The 22,137-nt window shown below is 42.6% G+C and overlaps 1 protein-coding gene across 1 annotated transcript in view; it reads right to left on the bottom strand.

Annotated features, from left to right (window-relative positions):
* Positions 1 to 22,137, bottom strand: part of LOC134647125 (glypican-1-like) — a 46,050-nt gene that overhangs the window by 9,774 nt on the left and 14,139 nt on the right. Inside the window, exons 2-4 of the mRNA XM_063501312.1 lie at positions 2,514 to 2,672; positions 793 to 1,010; positions 355 to 528 (exon numbers count right to left, since the gene is read on the bottom strand). Coding sequence (XP_063357382.1) covers positions 355 to 528; positions 793 to 1,010; positions 2,514 to 2,672 — 551 coding nt within the window. The remainder of the gene's footprint in view (positions 1 to 354; positions 529 to 792; positions 1,011 to 2,513; positions 2,673 to 22,137) is intronic.

Raw genomic sequence — 22,137 nt, 5'->3', positions numbered from 1 at the left:
TCATTTCTGATGATCTTTGTGTTTCTTATTTGTAGGGTGGGGACATTTTCTCTGGCAGCCAGGGTGTGACGATCATGCAGCCATCATCTCTGCTTTCCTGGGACTACGCCAGGCAGGCCTTAGATACACACACGCAGACACAGGCTGTGTGTGCACAGACGTTCGTGTTTCCATGACTTCAGTGGACATCATTTGCCTTTCACTGAGTTCATGTGGCTTTACCCTAACCTGAACCTGACCCGCTACTTGATTCACTCTCATATTTAATTATATACCTCATGGGGACTTTCTATTTCTCCCCCAAAGAGGGAGGATCCCAACACCTAAATGAGTATTACAAGCACACACGCTCACCTGTGAGACCTTCCTGACCACATCTGCGCTGACTAACAGCCCCTGGACAAACGACCTGGCTGTGACAAACGCCCGGATCACCTTCGCCTTCATGTCTCGAGGGACGTCTCCAAACGGCCGCAGCGTCTCCTGTTGCTTAGCAACACACTCAAGGTAGTCCTCTGATAAGCTGACCTTTGAGACAGAGGTGACAGTGGAAGTGGACACACTGCGGATGAAATATGTTACTGGGTACGCTGTTAGAAACAATACAAGATCTTCCAGAGTAAGAGCAAAGGCAAAGGAATTCCCAAACCACATCAAGAATTTCCAGTTTGGCCAACACTTGGGGACCCAACTGGAATTAGCTGTAACATTATTTTCTCAGCTGAGTCAGTTCCCTACACACCTTTTTTTATTTTGCGTCTCTGAAAAAAAGGATACTTTGTCTTTACTCACATCTGTGGGTGCAGAGGCTTTGAATGTGCGCTCCAAAAGGCGGGACCAGAACTCTGACAGGTTCTCGTCCAGGTTGAGAGCAGAGCCCCGATAGTACTGACGCAGGTCTGTGTAGAGATCCCCGTACAGACGGCTGTTCTGGGAGTACAACGGGCCGAGAGGAGACAGCACCTCCTGCAGGGAGCGCTCGGAGCGACCGTGCAGCTCAGTGAAATACACTGGAGGAGGGAAGGAGAAGAAGAGCCTCACCTTAACCAGAGCTCCACAACAAGGCGAATTACATGCACATGCTCGACACATCAAGTGTAGCAAACAAACACCTATTTATACGTGTAGTAAACACACAGCAACAGCAATCATCTGAATTTTTGTTTCCAGACACTCGAAAAATTTATGTCCTTTTATTTGTGTCTGGTTTCATCTGAGCTGAGTAATCCATGTGGCTTTTTTAGCAGCTAGATTCAAGAGCTGGCCGATATCATACCAAATCTGCAGGCTGGTGCTGAGCAGGAAGTGTTACAGTGAGTTTATCAGTTTATCATTTTGTTGAAAGAGAACCTGCCAGGTTGTGCATGTGGAAGCTAGTTACTATATTGCTAAGACAGGGCCAAAGTAATGGAGCTGTGAACCGTAACTCCAAAAACAACCAAGGTGGACTATAAACGGCTTTTTTCACCTCACACGTTGTCATTTGTCATTTTTGTTTTAACGGCCTTTCTGTTAAACAGCCATCATGCAGATGAACTATTTTCACTGCCCAGTCAACACGCACAATTAGTTTATAATATTTGACTTAAGATTTATCTAGGTTTAATTTATCTCTGCAGACAGATGGATACAAAGCGAGTGAGAGGCCAACAGGAGAGAACGAGGGAGTCAGCAAGCTGCCTCTGCAGTATACTGGTCTGGGCTTTTCCCTCATGCTTCAAAGGCCATGGACCAGTGCCAGTCTGCTCTAACAACAACCAGATGGACGGCCACGTTACTGCTACCGAGGTGGCCTGCTGCCTTCAGACTAATAATACTGTCCTCTCCTCCTCCTCCTCCTCCTGCTCTCACTTGTCTTTCTCTTTATTTATTTTTATCCTGAAACATTGTTTCTTCTCAGCGCTAATGACACATTTCTCTCTGGTTGCATTCGTCTGTTTCGCTGGTGTTAGCAGCGGCAGATCTCAGTCTTCTTCCTCCCTTACATCCCTCTCTCTTCCTCTGATGTGCAGTGATCTGCAGACTCGGCTCCTCAGTGGGTCAACTGCTCATTAGCTGAACCAGCCATTGCCCCAGGGGACACCCCTCTGTTTGTGTGCGTGTGTGTGTGAGTGCGAGTGGGTGTGTGTGTGTGTCTCCCCTGAGATGAGGGGATCAGCTTATCGTGTTTCATTGTGTCTGCCTGACTCCGCTCTCATTATAGCACCCAGTCAGGGGTCCCTTTGACGCACACACGCACACTTTTGTACACTGACACACACACCCACCCTCTCCAGCTGTAGTATTGAGCGGTGTCCACAGGCAGAGCTTGTAACAAACAAAAAGATACACAACACACTAATGTCACACTGCTCTGGGTTCACTTCTGAGGCTTTGCTATCGAGCTCAGCTAGTAATGAGTGTCTCGCACACAAACACACACACACACACACACACACACACACACACACACACACACACACACACACACACACACACACACACACACACACACACAGATACACCGTACTTACTGTCAAAGCTCCTGTGGAGACCATTGAAGACAGCCTGCAGTGACCTGCCAGCCTCTCTGATCAGTCCCTCTGTTTCTTTGGTGCTCAAACCGGCCAGGTCCTCCTCCATTGCGCTGGTACAGCAAGTCGGGCCCTGAGGACACATCCTCAGATGTTCACCTGACGCAGTGAGAGGGACACTAATTAATTCATTGGTCTTAACTGAATTGACATTATCTAATAAATGAACTTGTCAGCTTTCGAAGGTGTCCATTTTCCACCATACCGAACAACCACTAACACCGGGCTTAAAGGAGTGTGAGGTGCAGACGGGAGCTGTAACTGATTCTATTATCACTCATTGGGATGGCAACAGTCAGTTCACCACTTTATCTTAGATTGAAATATGTCAGCTAATGCTGGACAGTAAGATGGCGCTAGAGGCCCCCCTCTAGCACCATCTTAGGTTAACATTTGAGTGCACTTTGAGTCTACTGTTGTAATATCTCTAAATCTAGAGCTACAATGAGGACAAAATTGTATTCTGCTAAATTAATGCGCACAAAATAATTCACGCTCCAATCAGCTGTAGCTTTGCTTTGTAATTGGCAGGTATTTCCACATCTACCTGCTAACTTCCTCAGAAAGATTAAAACATTAATACCTGCCAAACATCAAGATGTTACAATTACAATTAGGCTAATCTCTACATAGTGGTGTGCCGATAAGATGCAGAATGAGACAACAGAAATCTTTCATCTCATCTCAGACATCTTAACGTATTACAAACATGTTTTGTTTCTATTTATTCGACACATGCCAACCCCTCCGGTCTCACATGGTTACCAGGATTTGGCATGTATGCAGATGCTGTTGGACCACTTTAGTTACTGCTGCAGTAGTATTTGAAAACTTTGAAATGAACTTGTATCTGCTGTGTGTTCCTTGTGTGTAGTGCTCTGCTAATATTTGGCTACTTAATTACAACTTGGCTGCAGGACACTCTCTTTCTATGTTTTTGCCAGAGTAAAGAATTTGGGTGCTTCTCATAAAATATTTAATACACTGCTGGAACCCTTTTATGCATTCAGACAAGATGAGCACTATTTACAGTGTATACAGTATAGCTGATTCATATATAGCACCAACAATGACATTTTTGCCCTGCTTTCCCCTCGGACTGTATATTTGTGTGTCTGCACTTTTTGAGGAAGTGTGTAAACTTGATTTAAAGTCTGTAATAGTTCTGTAAAAGTCCCTCGTTGGAGCCCATATTGCATTTAGCATTCCTAAACATATTCATTTTCATTAGAATCCATATTATTTCTGTTTGCAAACAATATTATTTATTTAACAGAAACAAAAATTACCAAGGTCGATATCATCAGCCCTCTGACAAATGGACCTTTTAATATTTAGACGGGAGCTAAATATTCCAAAGACAAAGAGGAGTTGAAAAGGGTGCAGAGAGAGTTGAGGGGACTGATAAGGAATGGGAAGGATAGCTACAGGCAGAAGATGGAGAACCAGCTTCAGCAAAATAACGTTGGTGAAGTCTGGAGAGGCCTCAGAACCATCTCGGGCCACAAACATCAGAACTCTCTGCCTGGGAGGGATGTGAGGTGGGCAAATGAACTGAATCATTTCTTCAACAGATTTGATTCAGCCATGAGGCAGTCTTCAACATCGGCTGCAGACTCAACCACCCCCACTGCTGCTGTTCCACCTCTGACACCTCAGACACTTCACACCTCCTCTATTCACCCTGCTCACTCCTCCCCACCCCCAACAACAGCATCCAATACACAATCAACACAAGGCTCCAGCCTGTCTCTCTCAACCACCCAGGTTAGGAGGGAACTGAGGAGGATTAATGGCAAGAAGGCAGCGGGTCCAGATGGCATCAGCTCGAGGGTCGTCAGGTCCTGCGCGGACCAACTGTGTGGTGTGATGGAGCACCTCTTCAACCTGAGCCTGAGGCTGGGAAGAGTCCCACAGCTCTGGAAAACCTCCTGTGTTGTACCAGTGCCAAAGACTTCACGCCCCAAGGACCTCAACAGCTACAGGCCGATGGCTCTGACATCCCACCTGATGAAGACCCTGGAGCTGCTGGTCCTGGCTCAGCTTCGGCGCCTTGTGAGCTCATCACTGGACCCACTTCAGTTTGCCTACCAGCCTGGCATTGGAGCGGATGATGCCGTCATTCACCTCCTACATCGTTCCCTCTCTCACCTGGAGACCGCTGGGAGCACTGTGAGAATCATGTTCTTTGATTTCTCCAGTGCCTTCAACACTATTCTTCCCTCGGTTCTGAAGGACAAGCTGGAGAACTCTGGAGTGGACCATCACCTCACTACCTGGATTTTGGACTACCTCACCGACCGACCACAGTATGTGAGGACTCAGGGCTGTGTGTCGGACAGGGTCGTCTGCAGTACGGGGGCCCCACAGGGAACGGTTCTGGCTCCGTTCCTCTCCACCATCTACACTGCAGACTTCTCCCACAACTCCACCCAGTGCTTCCTGCAGAACTTCTCTGATGACTCTGCTATAGTCGGCCTCATCACTGATGGGGACGACAAGGAGTACAGAGGACTGACTCAGGACTTTGTGGACTGGTGCCAGCTGAACTACCTCCAGATCAATGCCAGTAAAACCAAGGAGCTGGTGGTAGACTTCCGCAGGCACAAACATCCTCCACTGCAACCACTGAACATCCAAGGTATGGACATTGAGACTGTGGACAGCTACAGGTACCTTGGTGTTCATCTGAACAACAAACTGGACTGGACTCATAACTCGGACGCCCTCTACAGGAAAGGGCAGAGCAGGCTGTACCTGCTGCGGAGACTCAGGTCGTTTGGAGTGGAGGGCCCACTCCTGAAGACCTTCTATGACTCTGTGGTGGCCTCAGCCATCTTTTATGGTGTGGTCTGCTGGGGTGGCAGCATCTCTGCTGGGGACAGGAAGAGACTGAACAGGCTGATCCGAAGGGCTAGCTCTGTTCTAGGATGCCCTCTGGACCCAGTGGAGGTTGTGAGTGACAGGAGAATGGTGGCTAAGCTGTCATCCCTGCTGGACAACATCTCCCACCCCATGCATGAGACTGTGACAGCACTGAGCAGCTCCTTCAGTGGGAGACTGCGGCACCCACGGTGTGGGACGGAGAGATTTCGCAGGTCTTTCCTCCCCACTGCTGTCAGACTCCACAACAAAGACTTTAACTGATCAAACACACACATCCACAAATGTGCAATAACACAAATGTGCAATAATCTTTCTGGCACCGTCGTATTTTTCACTCTGTTGTATATAGCATTTGTATTCTATTTTTATCCTATTGTATATTTTATTCTATTTTATTCTACTGTATATAGTATTCTATTTTTATTCTATTCTGTACAGTTGTGTACTGTATTTATTCTTATTTTATTTTATTCTAATTGTCCTTCATAACTTTTGCACTGTCCACTTCCTGCTGTGACAAAACAAATTTCCCACGTGTGGGACTAATAAAGGTTATCTTATCTTATCTTATCTTATCTTATCTTATCTTATTTAGCTATAGCAGAAACCACTGCTGTGCAATGATGCGTTCTTTTACATTGTAATGCTAAAACTGAGGGTTGTCTTCCAAAAACCTCAGTAACAGTTTGAGCTGTCACTTGAGAAATCATCATGCTAAAAGCAAAAGAAATCCATTTAGGCTAGACAAAAGAATTGTTGATGCTCACAAAGCAGAAGACGGATATAGTTATATTTAAGGATAAAGCTATCACAACAATTCCAAGTTGTAAAAACTGGAGTCAGAAGTATCATCAAGACATTCAGAGAGACACACAACACAGAACAAGCCTGACAGAGGAAGGAAGCAAAAGAGTTCAAAGACTCTCTAAAGAAAACTAGTGAGAGACGTGTTTAAAGGCCCCAGAACAACTGCCAAGACACACAAGTGAATGACTTAACCAAGATGGGAATTGTAGTCGCGAAGAAGAGAGGTTGGAGACCAAGAAAAACTCTACTCCCACAAAAGTGACACGTTCAAGCCAGGCTGAAGTCTGGAAAGATTATCCATACTGGAAGCGCGTCCTTTGGCAAAAACTGGGTCCGGGTCATCGCTTTGTCTTCCAACGCGACAAGGATACAGAACATACGTCGCTCCTGGAGACGAACTATAGTGAACATTGATTGATTGGGATGTACTGGCCCTGACTTGAATTCCACTGAAAATCCGTGGGCTGAACTGAAGACCAAGGTACATGCCACAAACCATCAAATCTGGAGGAGCTTGGCAGATTCGCCAAAGAAAACTGGGCTGGGATTTCTCAGGAGATGTGTGTGAGACTTATTGAAAACTACAACCACCGACTGCAGGCTGTTATCCAGCTATGCTTTGGCCCTGGTATTTTGCTTTTTTTTCTGAAATAATTTGGTTTCTGTGTGCAAAGTAAAATAATATGAGCATCCAGAATAAAACTAGGATGTTTGGAAAAGCTGTGTTAAAAATTCCTTGCTCTGTTTGAAAACCTTTGGGAAATATTTTTAAAAGAATGACATTTTCATTCCTTTTAAAGCTAATAATTCGGTCCTTGTCTGTATATATTATTCATGTATTGCTGCAGTCTTTTTTTTTCAGCTTACACAACACATGGTTCACCAGTGCAACACAGACTCTGAAACAAAAGCTGCAAGTCTGGAGACTACTCATAACCTCTAGCCAGTAACTAAATCCTGATCATGACATTCAAACATCACAGAAATGCAGAATCAAAATGTGAAAATGTATCGCCTTCAGCATTTTATTATTTTTTGTCTTTGGTCTCATGGGGATTCCCAGAAAGTGAAAAAATTGAATATTCTTTTCCTCACATACACAAATAAACATTCACAAAGTCTCAAAAGCAGTCTGCAGCATGGACTGGTTGCCTTCAGGATTTGCGTGTGTGTGTGTGTGTGTGTTTATGTGGCTACGTCTGGAAGGGTTAAGGGTGAGTAAGTACCCCAAGGCTATGTGCATCACTGCTCTCTGCCTTTTTAACAGTTTCGGGAATCGGGTGTGTGCGTGCAGGTTTTTTGGTGTGTGTGCGCATGTGTGTGTGTGTGTGTGTGTGTGGGTGGGTTGGTGGGCCGAATTTGTCCACTGCAGTAAGTGGAGCAGAAGAGGAGATGCCTTCATCATCACTGCTCCATGAATCTTTCATTGGCACTGGGTGGTGTGTGTGGTTGTGTGTCTGTGTGTGTTACTGTGTGTGTGTGTGTGTGTGTGTGTGTGTGTGTGTGTGTGTGTGTGTGTGTGTTAACCGATAACCGAGAGCGAGATAAATGGTGGCATCTGGATTGCAGGAAATAGGACTTTTGTATCACCTTGCTTCTTTTCTCACATCCTGCTTTTGATATTTTGCATGATTTTTGTTTTACTGCCTTGCACAGAGAGTCACAGCGTTAAACCCGTCACACGCCCATCAGCTCTGCCACTGAGATATTCTCTTTCATTCGGTAGTCTTTAGTGTCAAGTGTAGGTCACTCAGTGTGAGATGAGACGCTTCACTCATCTGAGCTTTTAAAAAATCTACCAGTCACACCTGCTTCTTCACTGAGCGGCGAGCCTCATCATTAACTCACGTTGGAAGAAGCTCTTAAAAAAAAGAACACTAATCACATCCTCACACTTAAGCTGTGAATTTTCACGACGCCCACAGTCCTTTCAATCTGATTTCCGGCGATAATCACTGAATCCTCATCTTTGTGCGCCGTAATTACAGCCTCACTGCCAGTTATTCCAAACATTCAATCACATATTTAGTCAAATATACACTTTGATATTATACGATCAGTTTGGCCAATTTTCCACACAGCTCTGCAGATTTGTCTCTGATTGGACAGGTAGAAATCATTTATGGGTGCTACTTTTTGGAGCATTTGGTAGTACAAATAAATCCTTTACTAAATAGCTTATTCCATTTTAACAGCATTTTAACTTTTAAATGCTATTTTATCAACTGGAGATTTTGTATTCAATATGAAAATCTTAAGTGTGCGATTGAAAATTTATTAAAAATTCTTTTTTAAAAAACATTCTTTCAGTCAGTGCTTGCACTTTTGGATTTGCACAAACATTTGGGCAAAGTAATGAAGTAGAAGACCAGAGGCACTTTTCTTTTTTCTTCTTGCACTTGTTTTCCGGCACAGAGTAGATTTTGGAGATCATTTCCCATTCCCATACATATTTCATTCTCACTACTGGACAGAAAAAGCACAAACTTTGGCTATTAATTTATGACAAAATTTATGGTTTAGTATTTGGTGTCAATCCAACCTGAAACTTAAGATAAAAATAAGACAGAAAGTCGTCATATGGACTCTGAAAACTACACCCTGATGCCATCTTCGAGTGCGCGTGCACAGCAGCTAATGTTAGCATTTCGCTGTCGGTTTGCTTACCGACCGTGAAGACACGGGGGCGTTTTTGTTTTTTTGTTGTTTTTTTTTACTCCAAACACATACGCTCTACTGCATTCCTGGGTTTCTGGGTAATGGAAGCAACCGGGATCCTGCTATAAAAACTTAATTTATTTGGATAGACAGAAGTGAGCACTGCGGTTACACACTAACACATGTGTACAAAAAGCAAGCTTGCAAACACGCTCGCCCACACATTAAAGTGCATTTAAAGAAGCCGAAAAAAAAAAAAACAGAGGGTCCATCAAAGTGCAGGTTATCTGGGATTAAGCGGCTTGCTCGAGGGTTTCGTGATGGGAAATGGAGAGGCATTGGGCATTCATCTGCACACAGAGGCAGAGTGAGATTGTGAAAATGGCAGAAACTCCTTTTAAGCGAGACACAACTTTTAAGTGCCCCGGAGTAAAGTGGAGCAGGGGAGAGGAGAGGAGAAATCTGGTCGCTCACACTGTTTTTTGCCCTCGAGCTACAGCATATATTTAGTTAAGTTAGCGTCCTTAGGGGTAAACACACATTTTGCACTAGACTTACGGGAACCCTCACTGACATAATTCATCTCCTAGTGCCCAAGGCCTCTTTCAGATAAGGAAAGCATATATAACACATATATATTTGTGTATATATATATGCATTACTTTTCCATGATTCTTTGGCCCCGTTCATGAAGACACCTAGTGTTAACAAGAGTCATGTGACTCAATTACAGGAGGAGAGCTCTAAGTGTTAGCGTAAATACACCGACAATGTCGTGACAATGAAGTGACGTTCCTTTGCTTAAGGAACATTTGGACGCTGGAAAGGGCCTCGTTCTTTTAGGACTTTGTATGCCTGTTACATGTGTCCAGGGGTCTACTGCACACACTTACGTGTGCGCCATGAATGGAGGTGTACATACTTGTTCAACTCCAACACAAGATGAGTAGAAGCCCGTGGAAGGAAAGCATGAGATGGGAAGGGCCTGGGCTATATGGTCAGTGAAGATCCTCTGATAAATCACCTGTGGATAGAGTCATCTTTGAGACCGATGAAATATACTTAAAGGTCTGTTAATATACATGGATGCCGCAACCAAGTAAAGTCTATGGATGAGAAAATCCAGGAATTTCCTAGGGAAGAAATGGCTTTGCCAAGCTGGTCCTGTGCTGGACATTTGCAAACAGAAATGACTAAACAACTTTGCGTGTGTGTGTGTGTGTGTGTGTGGTGTGCATCCAATCACACGTGGCCACATAATGAGACGCCTTCTGATACCTGGTATGAAGGGTATGCACGTTAATACCAGCTATGTTCATAATTTCCCTGCTGTGGTTTTGTAAGGTGCTTCTATTCCTTAATGGTTTAAATGTGATCTACGTTCTTTTTTTAATTTTAACTCCACACCCAACTGTTTAAAATGCTTCATTGCCTCAAGGTTAACAGCTACCCAACCCTAGCTATAGAGGCCGGGTTTTGTTTGAATTGGCCACATTTGTGGTATTCAACCAGGTATAAAGGCAAAAATGTCCTGAATTGCTAAAGTATGCAGCGAGATGTGTTGTATTGATGGCTTTAGAAGGTTATAAAACATGTGAGCCCTTCAATTATCATGTCAAATAGGTGTGTGGGGGGTGGGGGTTGCAGACAGAGTTTAACAAGTAAATCCTTTGTTCTGAGCTACACCTTAAACTTCTCAACTTTTATCCCTAAAACCTGCAACTTCCTGAAATATTTTTGCCTCAAATGAAGTTTGCTTCAGACTCCACCCATCTTTGCGGAGCGTCTCTGGTCTCATGCGCTCGCATATCAACCACTGCATTTGCACACTAGGGTAGATGCCAGTATTCTTCTCTTTTTTTCACAGGGTTCTACTAAAATAGATTTCCAGGAACCTCTCTATACAAAAAAATACTTTGCCTGATCTCTCCTTCTGGCTTATCTTTACCCCTGGTCGTCTATATGAGCACACTCATAATGGGTTTCGTCAAACAGACTTTCTTATGTCTAGTCTAGGGTTTCAGCAGCAATAAGCAGCTGTGACTGAGCAGTTTCCAGCAGTTTTCAACAGTTCCAAGCCCAACGGTGCCAGGTATGGAGCACAAACAGAACTACACTTGTTATTTTTGGGTTTCGCACCATAAACTCATCCCCGGAGTGAAACCCGCCTTCATAGAATGCTACTAAAAAGTCAAGGACAACAACCAGAACAGCGCTTGGTGCCACTAGGTGCACTGAACTGGTCAGATATGTACAATATATACAAAAGGTATCCTCAAAATGAAGATCAAGTTAAAGGAGCACATTAGAGGAGATCAAACGTGCACAGGGGGAGAGAATAGGACACGAAGGAGGCAAACTCAGTGAGGTTTTTGATTTTGTTGTATAATACACAAGTCCACCACTGCCCTTGGTTATGTATTCAAAACAGACGAGTCATCTAGGAAGCAGTGAGAAACTATTACTTAAGCTAAGTAAACCCAAGCTTTAACTTTCAAAGATGCCAAGGATGGAAAAACAACAACAGCAGCAAAACCTGTTTTTACTCTTAACGTCTAAAATGGAAACTGGTCATCAAAAAAAAAGCAGAATAATGACTGTACAAGACCACAGAATCACACACACATGCACTAAGTTATACACGTGCAGAGCACTACCCGCTTGTTTGGTGTTTTTAATTCATTTAAAGTTTTCAAAAGAGCAGCTGTGACGTAAAAGGCAGCTGAGCTGAACGCAACCCTGTGAAAACATGCCGCCGCAGTCTTTACCATGGCGCTATCCCTGTTAATATTTATCAGCTGCTCGTGGTGATGAACACTCCAGATGGGTGGTCTCTCAGGTGCATGCATGATCCAAAGCCATTGCCAACAATCTTTAAAAAAAATAACCAGACTGCATCTCTCTGAAAATTACTACGTAAGTGTTGGCTAAACACATGCGACACTGCAGGAGATCTGATCGGCAGTGAATGAGTTACTGCGGCAACTTGACGTTGTGCACAAACTGAACATCTTTCTGTAGTTTGCCTGTTGGATGTGGGCACTGGTATTTGTGATCAACATGAATTATTTTTTAGACTTTTGTGCAAACTGGAGCCTGGCCAGTATACTGGCTGACTGCTCACAGATATACTATATATTTTCTGATATGCGTCGATATAAAAGTTTGTTGAAAAATCAACTTGTTTTCAATAATCTCCACATGTAAGTAGAGTATGGTTTGGGTAAAGTTGGCGATCAAAGATCAAAGAATGCAATGAAAGCAAAATCCATTTAAATACAGATTATCCTGTTTTTTATTGGAGGAACACGTTTTTCACCTCATGAGGTTGGCGTGAATCCCGAGGAGGTAAATTCTTTGGTATTGATTATGTGGAAATGTATGATGTGATATTTATGAGGAAAAATTCCTTTAATGCCAAGTAGAGATCACAGACTCCCACAGCCCTCCTGGAGCTAAGTGCTGCATTATAGAACCTGGTTGTGCTGCAGGGTGTTTTGCACTTCATCATTAGCGAATCCATTTAATTCAAACCTTCTTTTTAGTTTTGCCTTCAGACAGCTTACACTGGTCGCCAAAGAGACCACATTCATTTCCTTTTCCCATCAAAAACATACGCCTGTGACTTTCTTCTCTGCATCACACCCTCACTGTTTCATCTCCCCACCCCCTGAATTCCTTGGGATAGCCCCGACATACCTGAGCTCGTCTCGACAAGCGAGCAAACCTCAGCACAGATTACCTGCATCGCTCTGCGGGCAAACAGAGAGTCATCCAGGCAGGGATAAAAGGCCCAAATCAAGCCCAGTCTGCAACAGGAAGGGTGTTATGATTATGGGGGTGACACGGGGCAGAGGACTGGCTGTAAAGTGAGACTATGCTCAGTCCTCTTTTGAGTAAACTGAAACTCAAATTAAACTTCAATACAAGCAAACTTTGAATAAGACAAGCCACCATTCCTACTTTGGCAGCACTCACATTTAATCAAAGACAAATTGTTGAAGCAGCAGTTTATTTAAATACTTGACAGCAGCTGTCTGTTTATCTCAGTTTGACACTTAAGTACACATTAATTAATCTCCCTCGAATGCTGCGCTGTCAGTGTTCTGCTGGCATGCTGCTGGTTTGTATCAGACACAGCAAAACATATCGGTTCAGCCTCTGGGTATAGTAACGTAATTGGTATTTGCCCTGCAGTAAAATACATTTTTATGTTCATGGGAAGATTTTTATTTGTTTATTTATTTTGCTCCATAAGGTGTTTATCATCTGCTACATGGTGCAGAAACCACTCTTTTACTGATTTTAAATCAATTCTTACTGGGAATGTACGTGGTTTGAAAAAGTTGTTATATATATTTTCCCGCTGCTACAGAATATTTGATGAGCTTTCAGCTGAAGTAGCTAATTAGAGCTCAAGTGGACTGCTTTAAATTGACCCGATCACCACTTATCTTAGATCTACTGTGATAAATTGCCTCTATTCAAAGTAAAGTCCCAATCAGACTTGATTTTCTACTAAGACTCTGTGACTACAATCATCATCAGAAACAACTGTATTTTTAATCAAAGTCTATTAATGTTTGACATTTCATCAAACATACTTGTTAGCGACCTTTATGGGAAAGAGTTCAAAAGCGGAAACTGAAAAGGTGAACGTACCAAAACCAGCAGTTGTTTGAGAAGCCACTCGAGGCTGGCTCCCCCAACGAAAGTATACAAGTCAGGCAAAGCCAAGACGGAAGTGCAGTAAATCTAATGAGGTTTTTCAGAAATCTGACGTTAGCTTGTCTGACATTTTTATGTGTGACAACCACGGTGGAAATGCAGGGTCAAGTGAATAAAGCCTCTGGCACTCAGGAGACCTGTCTGCAACCATTTGGCAACCACTGGTCTCAAGAGAAGAGTGGTTGCTGGGAGTCAAAAGGAAAAAGGACTGCTAAAACAGGATAGGATATTGCCATGGTTTAAATGGCGAGTGGTGAAACCGTGACGAGGACCGGGAAAGAATTTGTTTGCCTTCAAAGTAAAAGTTGTGCCTCAGTGCTGCAGCCAACAGCATGTGTTTTCACAAACAAATACCTGATTTCCACTCTCCTCTCAAGGCTTCAAAATGGTAAAAATACACTTCAGAAATTGATCTGTGACGTCTCGGTAGCTGCATCCATCGGTTAATTCACACTATGCTAACCAAGCTTTATGTAACCCTGCTTGCATCACTTAATTTTTTTTTTTCATTCTGTAGTCTTCGTGTTAATAGGTTAAAATTGTGACCTAATAACTTGAAATTTCAAGTTATGTTACTCAAAGTACACCAAAGTACAACACCAGGTAGTAATTGACACTGGAGTGTTTAATACACGGGAATATTACATAGATTCACCCTAGAAGACACTTTGTTTTAAACTTTATATAATACCACATATATTCTTGGAGTACAAACATACAGTATTGTTATATGAGCACGAACGAACAATATAATAAGGTTTGAGTATCCACCTAAGCTGAATATGTGTATATGCTGCGTGCTGTGTTATCGTCAAAGGTCTCTTCCATGTCCACAAGTTTTTCTTTGTGCATAGTGGGAGACCGACGGCACCTGGGCCTGATGCATGAGGGATCTGGGCTGATGCAGGCTGATAGATGGCACTCAGGCCGGCTGTAAAGCTGATGCATGAATCTGCAGGTCAGAGTGACCTGCTGAGGGGAAAACTCGAAAATACCGGATTTTCAGAACACATGACAAGGCAGACTACAGAGTGGAAATCTACAGAATGGATGACCTTGCTAGGTATCCCTCAATAACTAAAAGAGTCACCAAGAGCTGGTGTGGGTATCTGTCTGTGACGATCTTCTTCTTGTTTTACCGCTTTACCCCCTGGAGGATGCTTTTTGTCTATTTTTGTCCTTTTGTGTATCTATCACCATTGGTCGGAGTTTCCAGTTACTAAGTAATAACCTGAAATTTTGAGAGACTAATTCAAAATTTTGACTTAGGTTTGTCTGGCATTCTTTAAATAAGCTTCCATAAACAATGTTCACTTAGACTCAATAAGATCAACATGGGCTTCAACACGGAAATCAATGTGGTGACGTGAATGTTACTACAGATACGTGTTTAGAAAAAAAACAAACACAGCCATGGTCAAAAGAGAAAAAATAAATCAAAACAGGCTATTTCTAAAAGCATAGCTCGACACCATTCTTTATACTGAATACATGAGATGTGTGCTTAAAGTGGCTGGAAGGCTGTTTTCCCCTCCCTTCAGACTTTACGCTTGGCTAAACTCATCCCAGATAGATTTTTTAAACTCATTCCAGCCTAATCATTGTTCTCCATTATGAGCTTAATAAAATAATGGCTGCAAAAATAAATTAATACGTTTTTGGACCGTGCTGCAATGAAAACCACAATTACATAAATACAGGGAAAAAGGAAGTTATAGGACCTTTATTCACCTTTAAAAAAAGCTTTTCTAAGTGAATTTTTTAATTTGTAAATAAACCAGCCAATGTAAGTCTCTTAATATTAAAAAAAACTGGCCTGGCCAAAATAAGGAACCAATCTGACTCCCAAATACCCACAAATACACTTGCTTAGCACAATGCTAACAATAAGAATACACATATTACGCTTAAGATGAACATCAAAGCTCAGAAAACTTCATCAGAACAAGTAATAATCACATAGACCACAAAAATCTAGCAATGTCCAGGAAAACTGTTACAGACATACCGTGCAAACACACAGGCGCCCACACATGCATGTGCACACACAAAGCCGCTCTTGTCCCCTTGAGGCCATCATTAGGTGGATCAAGGTCACCAGACACACGATTAAGAAGATCAGGTTAATGCATTTCATAAATACACACACCAGTTATTAAAATTAGATGTAGATTATAAGCCTTTATTAATCTAAACCATGCAAGCACACACACACACACGCGCGCGCGCACAGATAAAGCTGGGAGACATTTGATGTTACTCATACAGACATAATACCCTGAGGTTGTAGGTTACTCTAAATGGAACATACATAGAGGATAATCTTGTGTCTTTCTAGCACTCACACACACACACACACACACACACACACACACACACACACACACACACACACACCACTGCTTACGAAGCTATTATAGCATTTCTGTGAAAACATCACACTGCAAAAAACCGTGTTATGAACCAAGGCAAAAAACCCAAACAGCCCTAAACCGACTCTGTAATTGTATCTTTAATCATAATTAAGCACCTAAATGAACTTTGCTGAGCTGGTTAAAAGTTGTTTAGTGTGCACTTTCTTTAATTTTACCTAATTAAAAGACCATTTTTTTGCACCGTGACAATTACAATATCCATTTTGCTTTACTTGAAAAACTCATGAGATGCTTCCAATATCCGAGACCGTGGAGGCATCTAGCAGGTTAAATGAGACGTGTAAATCTAATTACGCCCTCGGCCACAGCAAACGTACTCCATCACGTAACCTGCACCAACACTGCACAATAATATTTCTCCGAGGTCGGGCAGAATGCGCTCGAGCTGAATCAGCACACTATAAACCATAACTAAAGTATCTCAGATGACTAGCTTCCAGATGTGAGGCTATACGTCAGACTGTTTCAGCTGCTGAAGGAGTAAAATATGACAGTGCTCCCAGGGTGGTACATCACAGCTGCCTGTTCAAAATAAAAACAAAACAATAAGTCTGAAAGTAGCTGGTCTTGATAAATCAGTTTGCAATCTCTTTTGTAAAATGTGTCTAAAAAGAAGAAGTTTGATGATCAGACAAAGTACAAACAGCCCTGCACACGTTTGGCTCAGGAGCCCCACCAGTCTGCTCAGTGTTTGTTTTCTTGTTTCTCAGTGCTCACACTTCATATCTCTGCTCTCCTCTCACCTCAACCAGTCTAGGCAGCTGTGGCCCATGATGAGTCTGGTTCTGTCTGGGATTTCCTTCTAATAAAAAGCAAGCTTTTCCTCCCACCTGTAGCCAAGTGCTTGCTCAACAGGGAGGATTGTCGGATGTCTAAAAGATGCAGGTTTTGTTATGATTGCTTCTATCCTTAAAAAGACATGAAATAAACTCAAACTTGTAAACAGGCATACATTTCTTGGCTCAACTTTAAACCATCTGCAGTTTTGATGCTCTCATTTTCAGTTTGGACTGGCCTCCTCTAGAGGCCTCCTCCAACATCCAAGGAAAAGCTTTAAATGTCGTGCATGAAGCCTGGAGAACTGCTCCTGAAGATTGGCAGAAGTCAGGTGGTCTTTCCAAATAATGAATTTCAAGCATGTTAGAATTATACAATGCATTTGCCTTATAACCTGCATTTCTGTCTATGTTTGCACCTCTCAGTAAATCGCTGCACCTATTTCCCAGTTCCTAGCAAAACATAAAGAAACAAAGGATATCTCAAGACCTTTGTGCAGTGTGCGTATGGTTGCACAACACTTAATGAACTGCAACCCATTAAACTATCAATATTCCAAAGTAGTAATAACAACATTTGACAACCCTTATGAGTTAATGAGGATAGTAATTATACAAATATTTCAACAGGTTCAGATAAGTCCAAGAACAACAAAAAATAACCTCATCCTATCAGTGAGTCATCTTCTCCTGCAGTGTGTGTTCTCAGGAACGAATGAATGCTGGCACAGACTCTCTCATTATTTCTATCATAACAAGACAGCAACAAGCAGACTGACAACTTTTCCACCTCCCTGTTGCAGCAACTGTACAAACCATGAAAAGGCGCACTAGCTGAAACAATCCCGCTCCGTATACAGCTTCTCTTCATTTATCTGCCAGCAGCCGGCTTTAAAGTTGTACCTCTGTATGTCAGTGCATATTAACTTGCTAAAATAACTGTCTCACATTAGGACCTGCTTCATCTTGTTTCAGTGTTACAGTATTTGTCTACACAGTGAGACTAGAGGCAGCATCACCCTGCATGCAGATGCTTAGCTGAATGGATCTAGCAACCGAGTCGGGTGACATAACGTAAACATGGGGCAATATTGACAAGAAATTATTTATAGCAATGTCATTTTTCATAATGATAAATATCAGCTTCAGTTTAATCCTAAGCAAAACTCTCCTTGTCTGACACAGCTTTGGGAAATCAGACCACCTCCAAATCGCCAGTTTTTTGTCACTTCATTAAGCAACAATTTCCTGACCTTGTGCCGGCATCTGACTCTCCTCACTCCTTCTAACTTTCCTAACAGTCTTTCACTTCATCCTGCCTCCCTTTTAACTCTTCTCCTTAAATCTGTTTCTCCATCCCTCAATTTCACTCTGTCACTGCCTCCTTCCTTTCATTCTTGCATCAGTCCTTCCTTCCTTTCTTCCGTGTCTCCTGCTGAGATGAAAGTTAGTTATGGGAAATGACCTCGCGCTGTGTTAGTGCAGTAACAGCCTATCACGTTGTAACTAATGTGACCTCTGACCTCTGGATGCTTAACAACAGACACATGCGCATGGTACAGTGCTCACAAATAAGCAGGGCAATAAAAAAAGGAAATATATACGCATTTTCTTTAGATCACTTTACAAATAAAATGTAAAATCAGCTGTATAAGAAGCAGCATTTTTAACATACACACACTCTCACATGCCCCGAGTCTGCCCCAGCCCTGACATCACACACCACATCAAAGCAGCTTATTGCTGAGCAGTAAAAGTGGCACAGTGGTTTGAATTTATCCCCTTGAGTCAGACGTTTACTCGCTGCTTCCCTTTCTTAATGAGCCTCTTACAATAACCCTGTCACTTACTGAGCCAAATTACTGCTACCTAAATGAGGGGCTGATGGTACATCTGTGTGTGTGTACGCATGTGTGCATGTGTGTGTTTCCGTCACAGTCCCTTCACCATTTAAGGGCACCTGTATGTGATTTAACATCCCACATGGCCTTCCTCCCAAAGTACGCTTTTACCTTTTTACTATCCAGTGAAAAGCCAAAGGAGGGCAGAGCAGGAGAGAACCACGAGCTGTAATGATGGAAGAGGAGAGAGAAGTAGAGGAGTGGCGAGGCAATAAAATGGAAATGAAAGGAGGAACGGGAGGACTGAGAAACCATCGACGGAGACAGAAGCAGACACCGAGAGAGAGGAGGAAAAGAGTAAATTATGTGGCTGTAATCTCATTTTAAGAGTCTGATAAAGCTTCTCTCTGTGATTTTGTGATTTAAAGTCATAACTGATAGACACTTAGTTAAAAAATTACCAATTACCAGTTCAAAGTGAAAGAGAGGTGGATGTTGTTTTTCCTGATGCTTGCGGATGCATAACACAGTATGGTGTTTACCATTGGTAAGAGTGGGAAGATACTTCAGACTGGCCGAGAACCAGTTGGAAGATCTGCTCTAAATAGCAACTGGAGCCACTATTTTTATTGCAAAAGACTTGAAGTGATGTATAATACAAGTTCTGTTGTACACTATGCTGTTCAGTTTCTCACTAGCATTCTATTCAGTAGTGCAGTGATGCTAACCAACACAGCTAACGGACGAGGCTTAACAGCCTCAAAACTAATGGCTAGCTTTACAGTGGTGTGGCAGGGCGTGGTTCGTGGTGTGGCTGCAGGGGAGGCTGACACACCGGAGCTCCATCGGCTCATGATGTCTCCCCTGTATTAAACATGCCGAGACCTGAGGGGGTTGTTGTTGTTGTTGTGTGTGCAGCTGTCGACTGAAAAGCTGCAGCCGAGTGTGTTGGAGTATACAGCAACTGAATAAAGAAGTGCGCTGGAAAGTGCAAGTATGCGGTAGGGTCCGTCATTCGTGCCACAAGTTGCTACTGTAGAGATATAACGCATGACATCATGTGCACATTGCTTGAGAGTTGTGATGCAATCACCATTTACACTATTCGCAAACCAGTCGGGGAATACACATTTTCCCATGGTTCTAGATGTCACAGACCAGTCTCTGGGCCGAACTAACAGGAGACTGAATTAATGTGAATAAGATTAAAAAAGCAAAACAGAACAAAGTGATAGGTCACTATTTTCAAAATGTTACAGAGAAAACAGAAACTTGAAAGAAAAATATAAGATTAGTTTCAAAACATTTTTAAGAACTCATCCAATTCCAGGTCACGAGGAGCGACAGTCTTTTTAAGCTGTCATAGGGTGAAAGGTGGGGAACACCCTGAACAGGTCACTAGTTTATTCCAAGGAGAGAGACACAAAACCACTCTCATTGTCACAGCTAAAATTAAAGTATCATTGATTAACCTAACAAGCATGCCTTTGGACTTTTGAAACCATGCAGGCGCAGGGAGAACATGCAAACTCCACACAGATGCTCTTGCTGTGAGGAGACAATGCTAACACTGTACTGCCTTGGGGTCTTGGTGTACAGCTGGTTTACTTTCAGCAGCTGAACAAGGATTAGAAGTGCTTCAACACATTTTAATGGTTTACTGGAAATGCTGGAATTTGGCTACTTAATCAACCACAATTCCATCTGCAACCTCTTCAGTCAAAGGAGACAAGTCACCAAGAAAAAGGATGTGCAAAAACTCACTGCAGCACCAGAACAAGAACCATGTTCTGACCCACGTTCAGGGTCTCTGTCCTCAGAGACGGACAGGAAGATCTTGGCAGATCAGATCCTGGAGAGTGTGGTTAACACCGGAGAGTTAACATCTTGATGCTATGTAATCCTTAGTAATATCGATTACCTTAGTTTTTCATGTAACATAGTGCTAATTAGCAGTAAATACACTGTCCTGCTGAAGCCGATCAATTTTAATTAATATTAAAATCCAAGCCAAACCAAAATCTAAATTCTGACTTGATGGAAACTTGATGGAGACATGGTTGAGGAGATATTGTTAGTATTCAAGCTTGGGGATGCATAAATGTCTGTATCAATTTTCATGACAACTCTCTGATCGCTATGGAGATATTACTTGAATCTGAATCAAAGTGGTGGATGGACAGTTTCATCCGGTGTCTAAAAATGAAATAATGTCAGATCAGAGTTATATTAGCATAAAGTGTCAGCACTAACAGTCGTTGTTCATCTTTTCTGCCTATTAATCTCACGGCACTACGCTATAAGCAGTCAAAAGAAGAGGAGAACAAGAAAAAAAGAAGAAAATGAAGGAAAGGAAGAAGAAAAAGACACAATAAGAAGTTTTATTTGCCACAGGTAAATAAACTCCATACTTATTATCTTCAATAGATAGACATGTTTAGGGAAAGATGAATGCTAATATGCTCTGACAATATGCTTTAATTTAAATGAAAATGAAAAGGAGGGTTTTAAAAAAGACAAAAGAAAAACAGCTAAACAGAGTCAGAAAAAAAGAGAGGGTGGTGCAGGCCAACTCTAGTTTGGGAAAGCCTTTTTTTATTTTGTACAGCTAGTGAACTTAAAATATCCCACCACCCATAGTCCAGCTCGGTGTGCTGCTGCTCAGCATGTGTGTGTGTCAATGTGTGTGTTCACATGGCACCAGCACTGCTGCATAATGCCATAATTCTATGTCATTTCTTGGAGTAGTTAAAGGCTCTTAAGCTAACTACCACTTTTCTCCCCTTCACCCAGTCTGTGAAAAAATCCCAGCACGTGCCAAATTGTGTGTGCCACGATGCACAGAGTCAGCATCTTTCCATGTGAGTGTGCACATTTGTGCAAGTATGTGGATAATTCTGGGGAGGCAAAGATCACTTCAGCTACTGCAGCAACTCGAAGGGGGGTGTTAACAACTGACTGTAAACAGGAGCTCTGTTTCACTGAAACAAACCAAAAGGACACTTAGGTATCCCTAACTGTAATGAGAGTTTCTCGGAATGTAAAGATGTCGAGAAGGGCAAGATTCAGAAAAATCCAGAAACAAATATGCAATGACTCAGTAAGTATGTGTGTGTTATTCCCTCAGTGGTTAGGTCAGCGCTTCAGAAATCATGCTGTGAGCTAAGAACTGCTAACACACAGATTAACAGGCCAGGATTAGCAGGAGATTAGGCATCAGCCCCTAATCCAGCAGCACGGCGTTGGTGGCGGCGGCGATGATGGGAAGGTAGTGAAAGAGGTGGCAATATATTATTGTGCATGTTTGTGTGTGCGCAAGTGTGGAAGCTGGTTAATAAGGGCACAATAGAGGCTGATTCCAGCGTCACTGTCATTTCTCAGCAGGGAACATCAAATCCCTGTTGTTGGGCCAACATTAGTTCGGTCGTTTCCA

The sequence above is a fragment of the Pelmatolapia mariae genome, linkage group LG17, assembly GCF_036321145.2.
Source record: "Pelmatolapia mariae isolate MD_Pm_ZW linkage group LG17, Pm_UMD_F_2, whole genome shotgun sequence".
Taxonomy (NCBI): Eukaryota; Metazoa; Chordata; class Actinopteri; order Cichliformes; family Cichlidae; genus Pelmatolapia; species Pelmatolapia mariae.
Note: the sequence above shows the minus strand (reverse complement) of the source record. Positions and strands in the feature narration are given on the sequence as shown.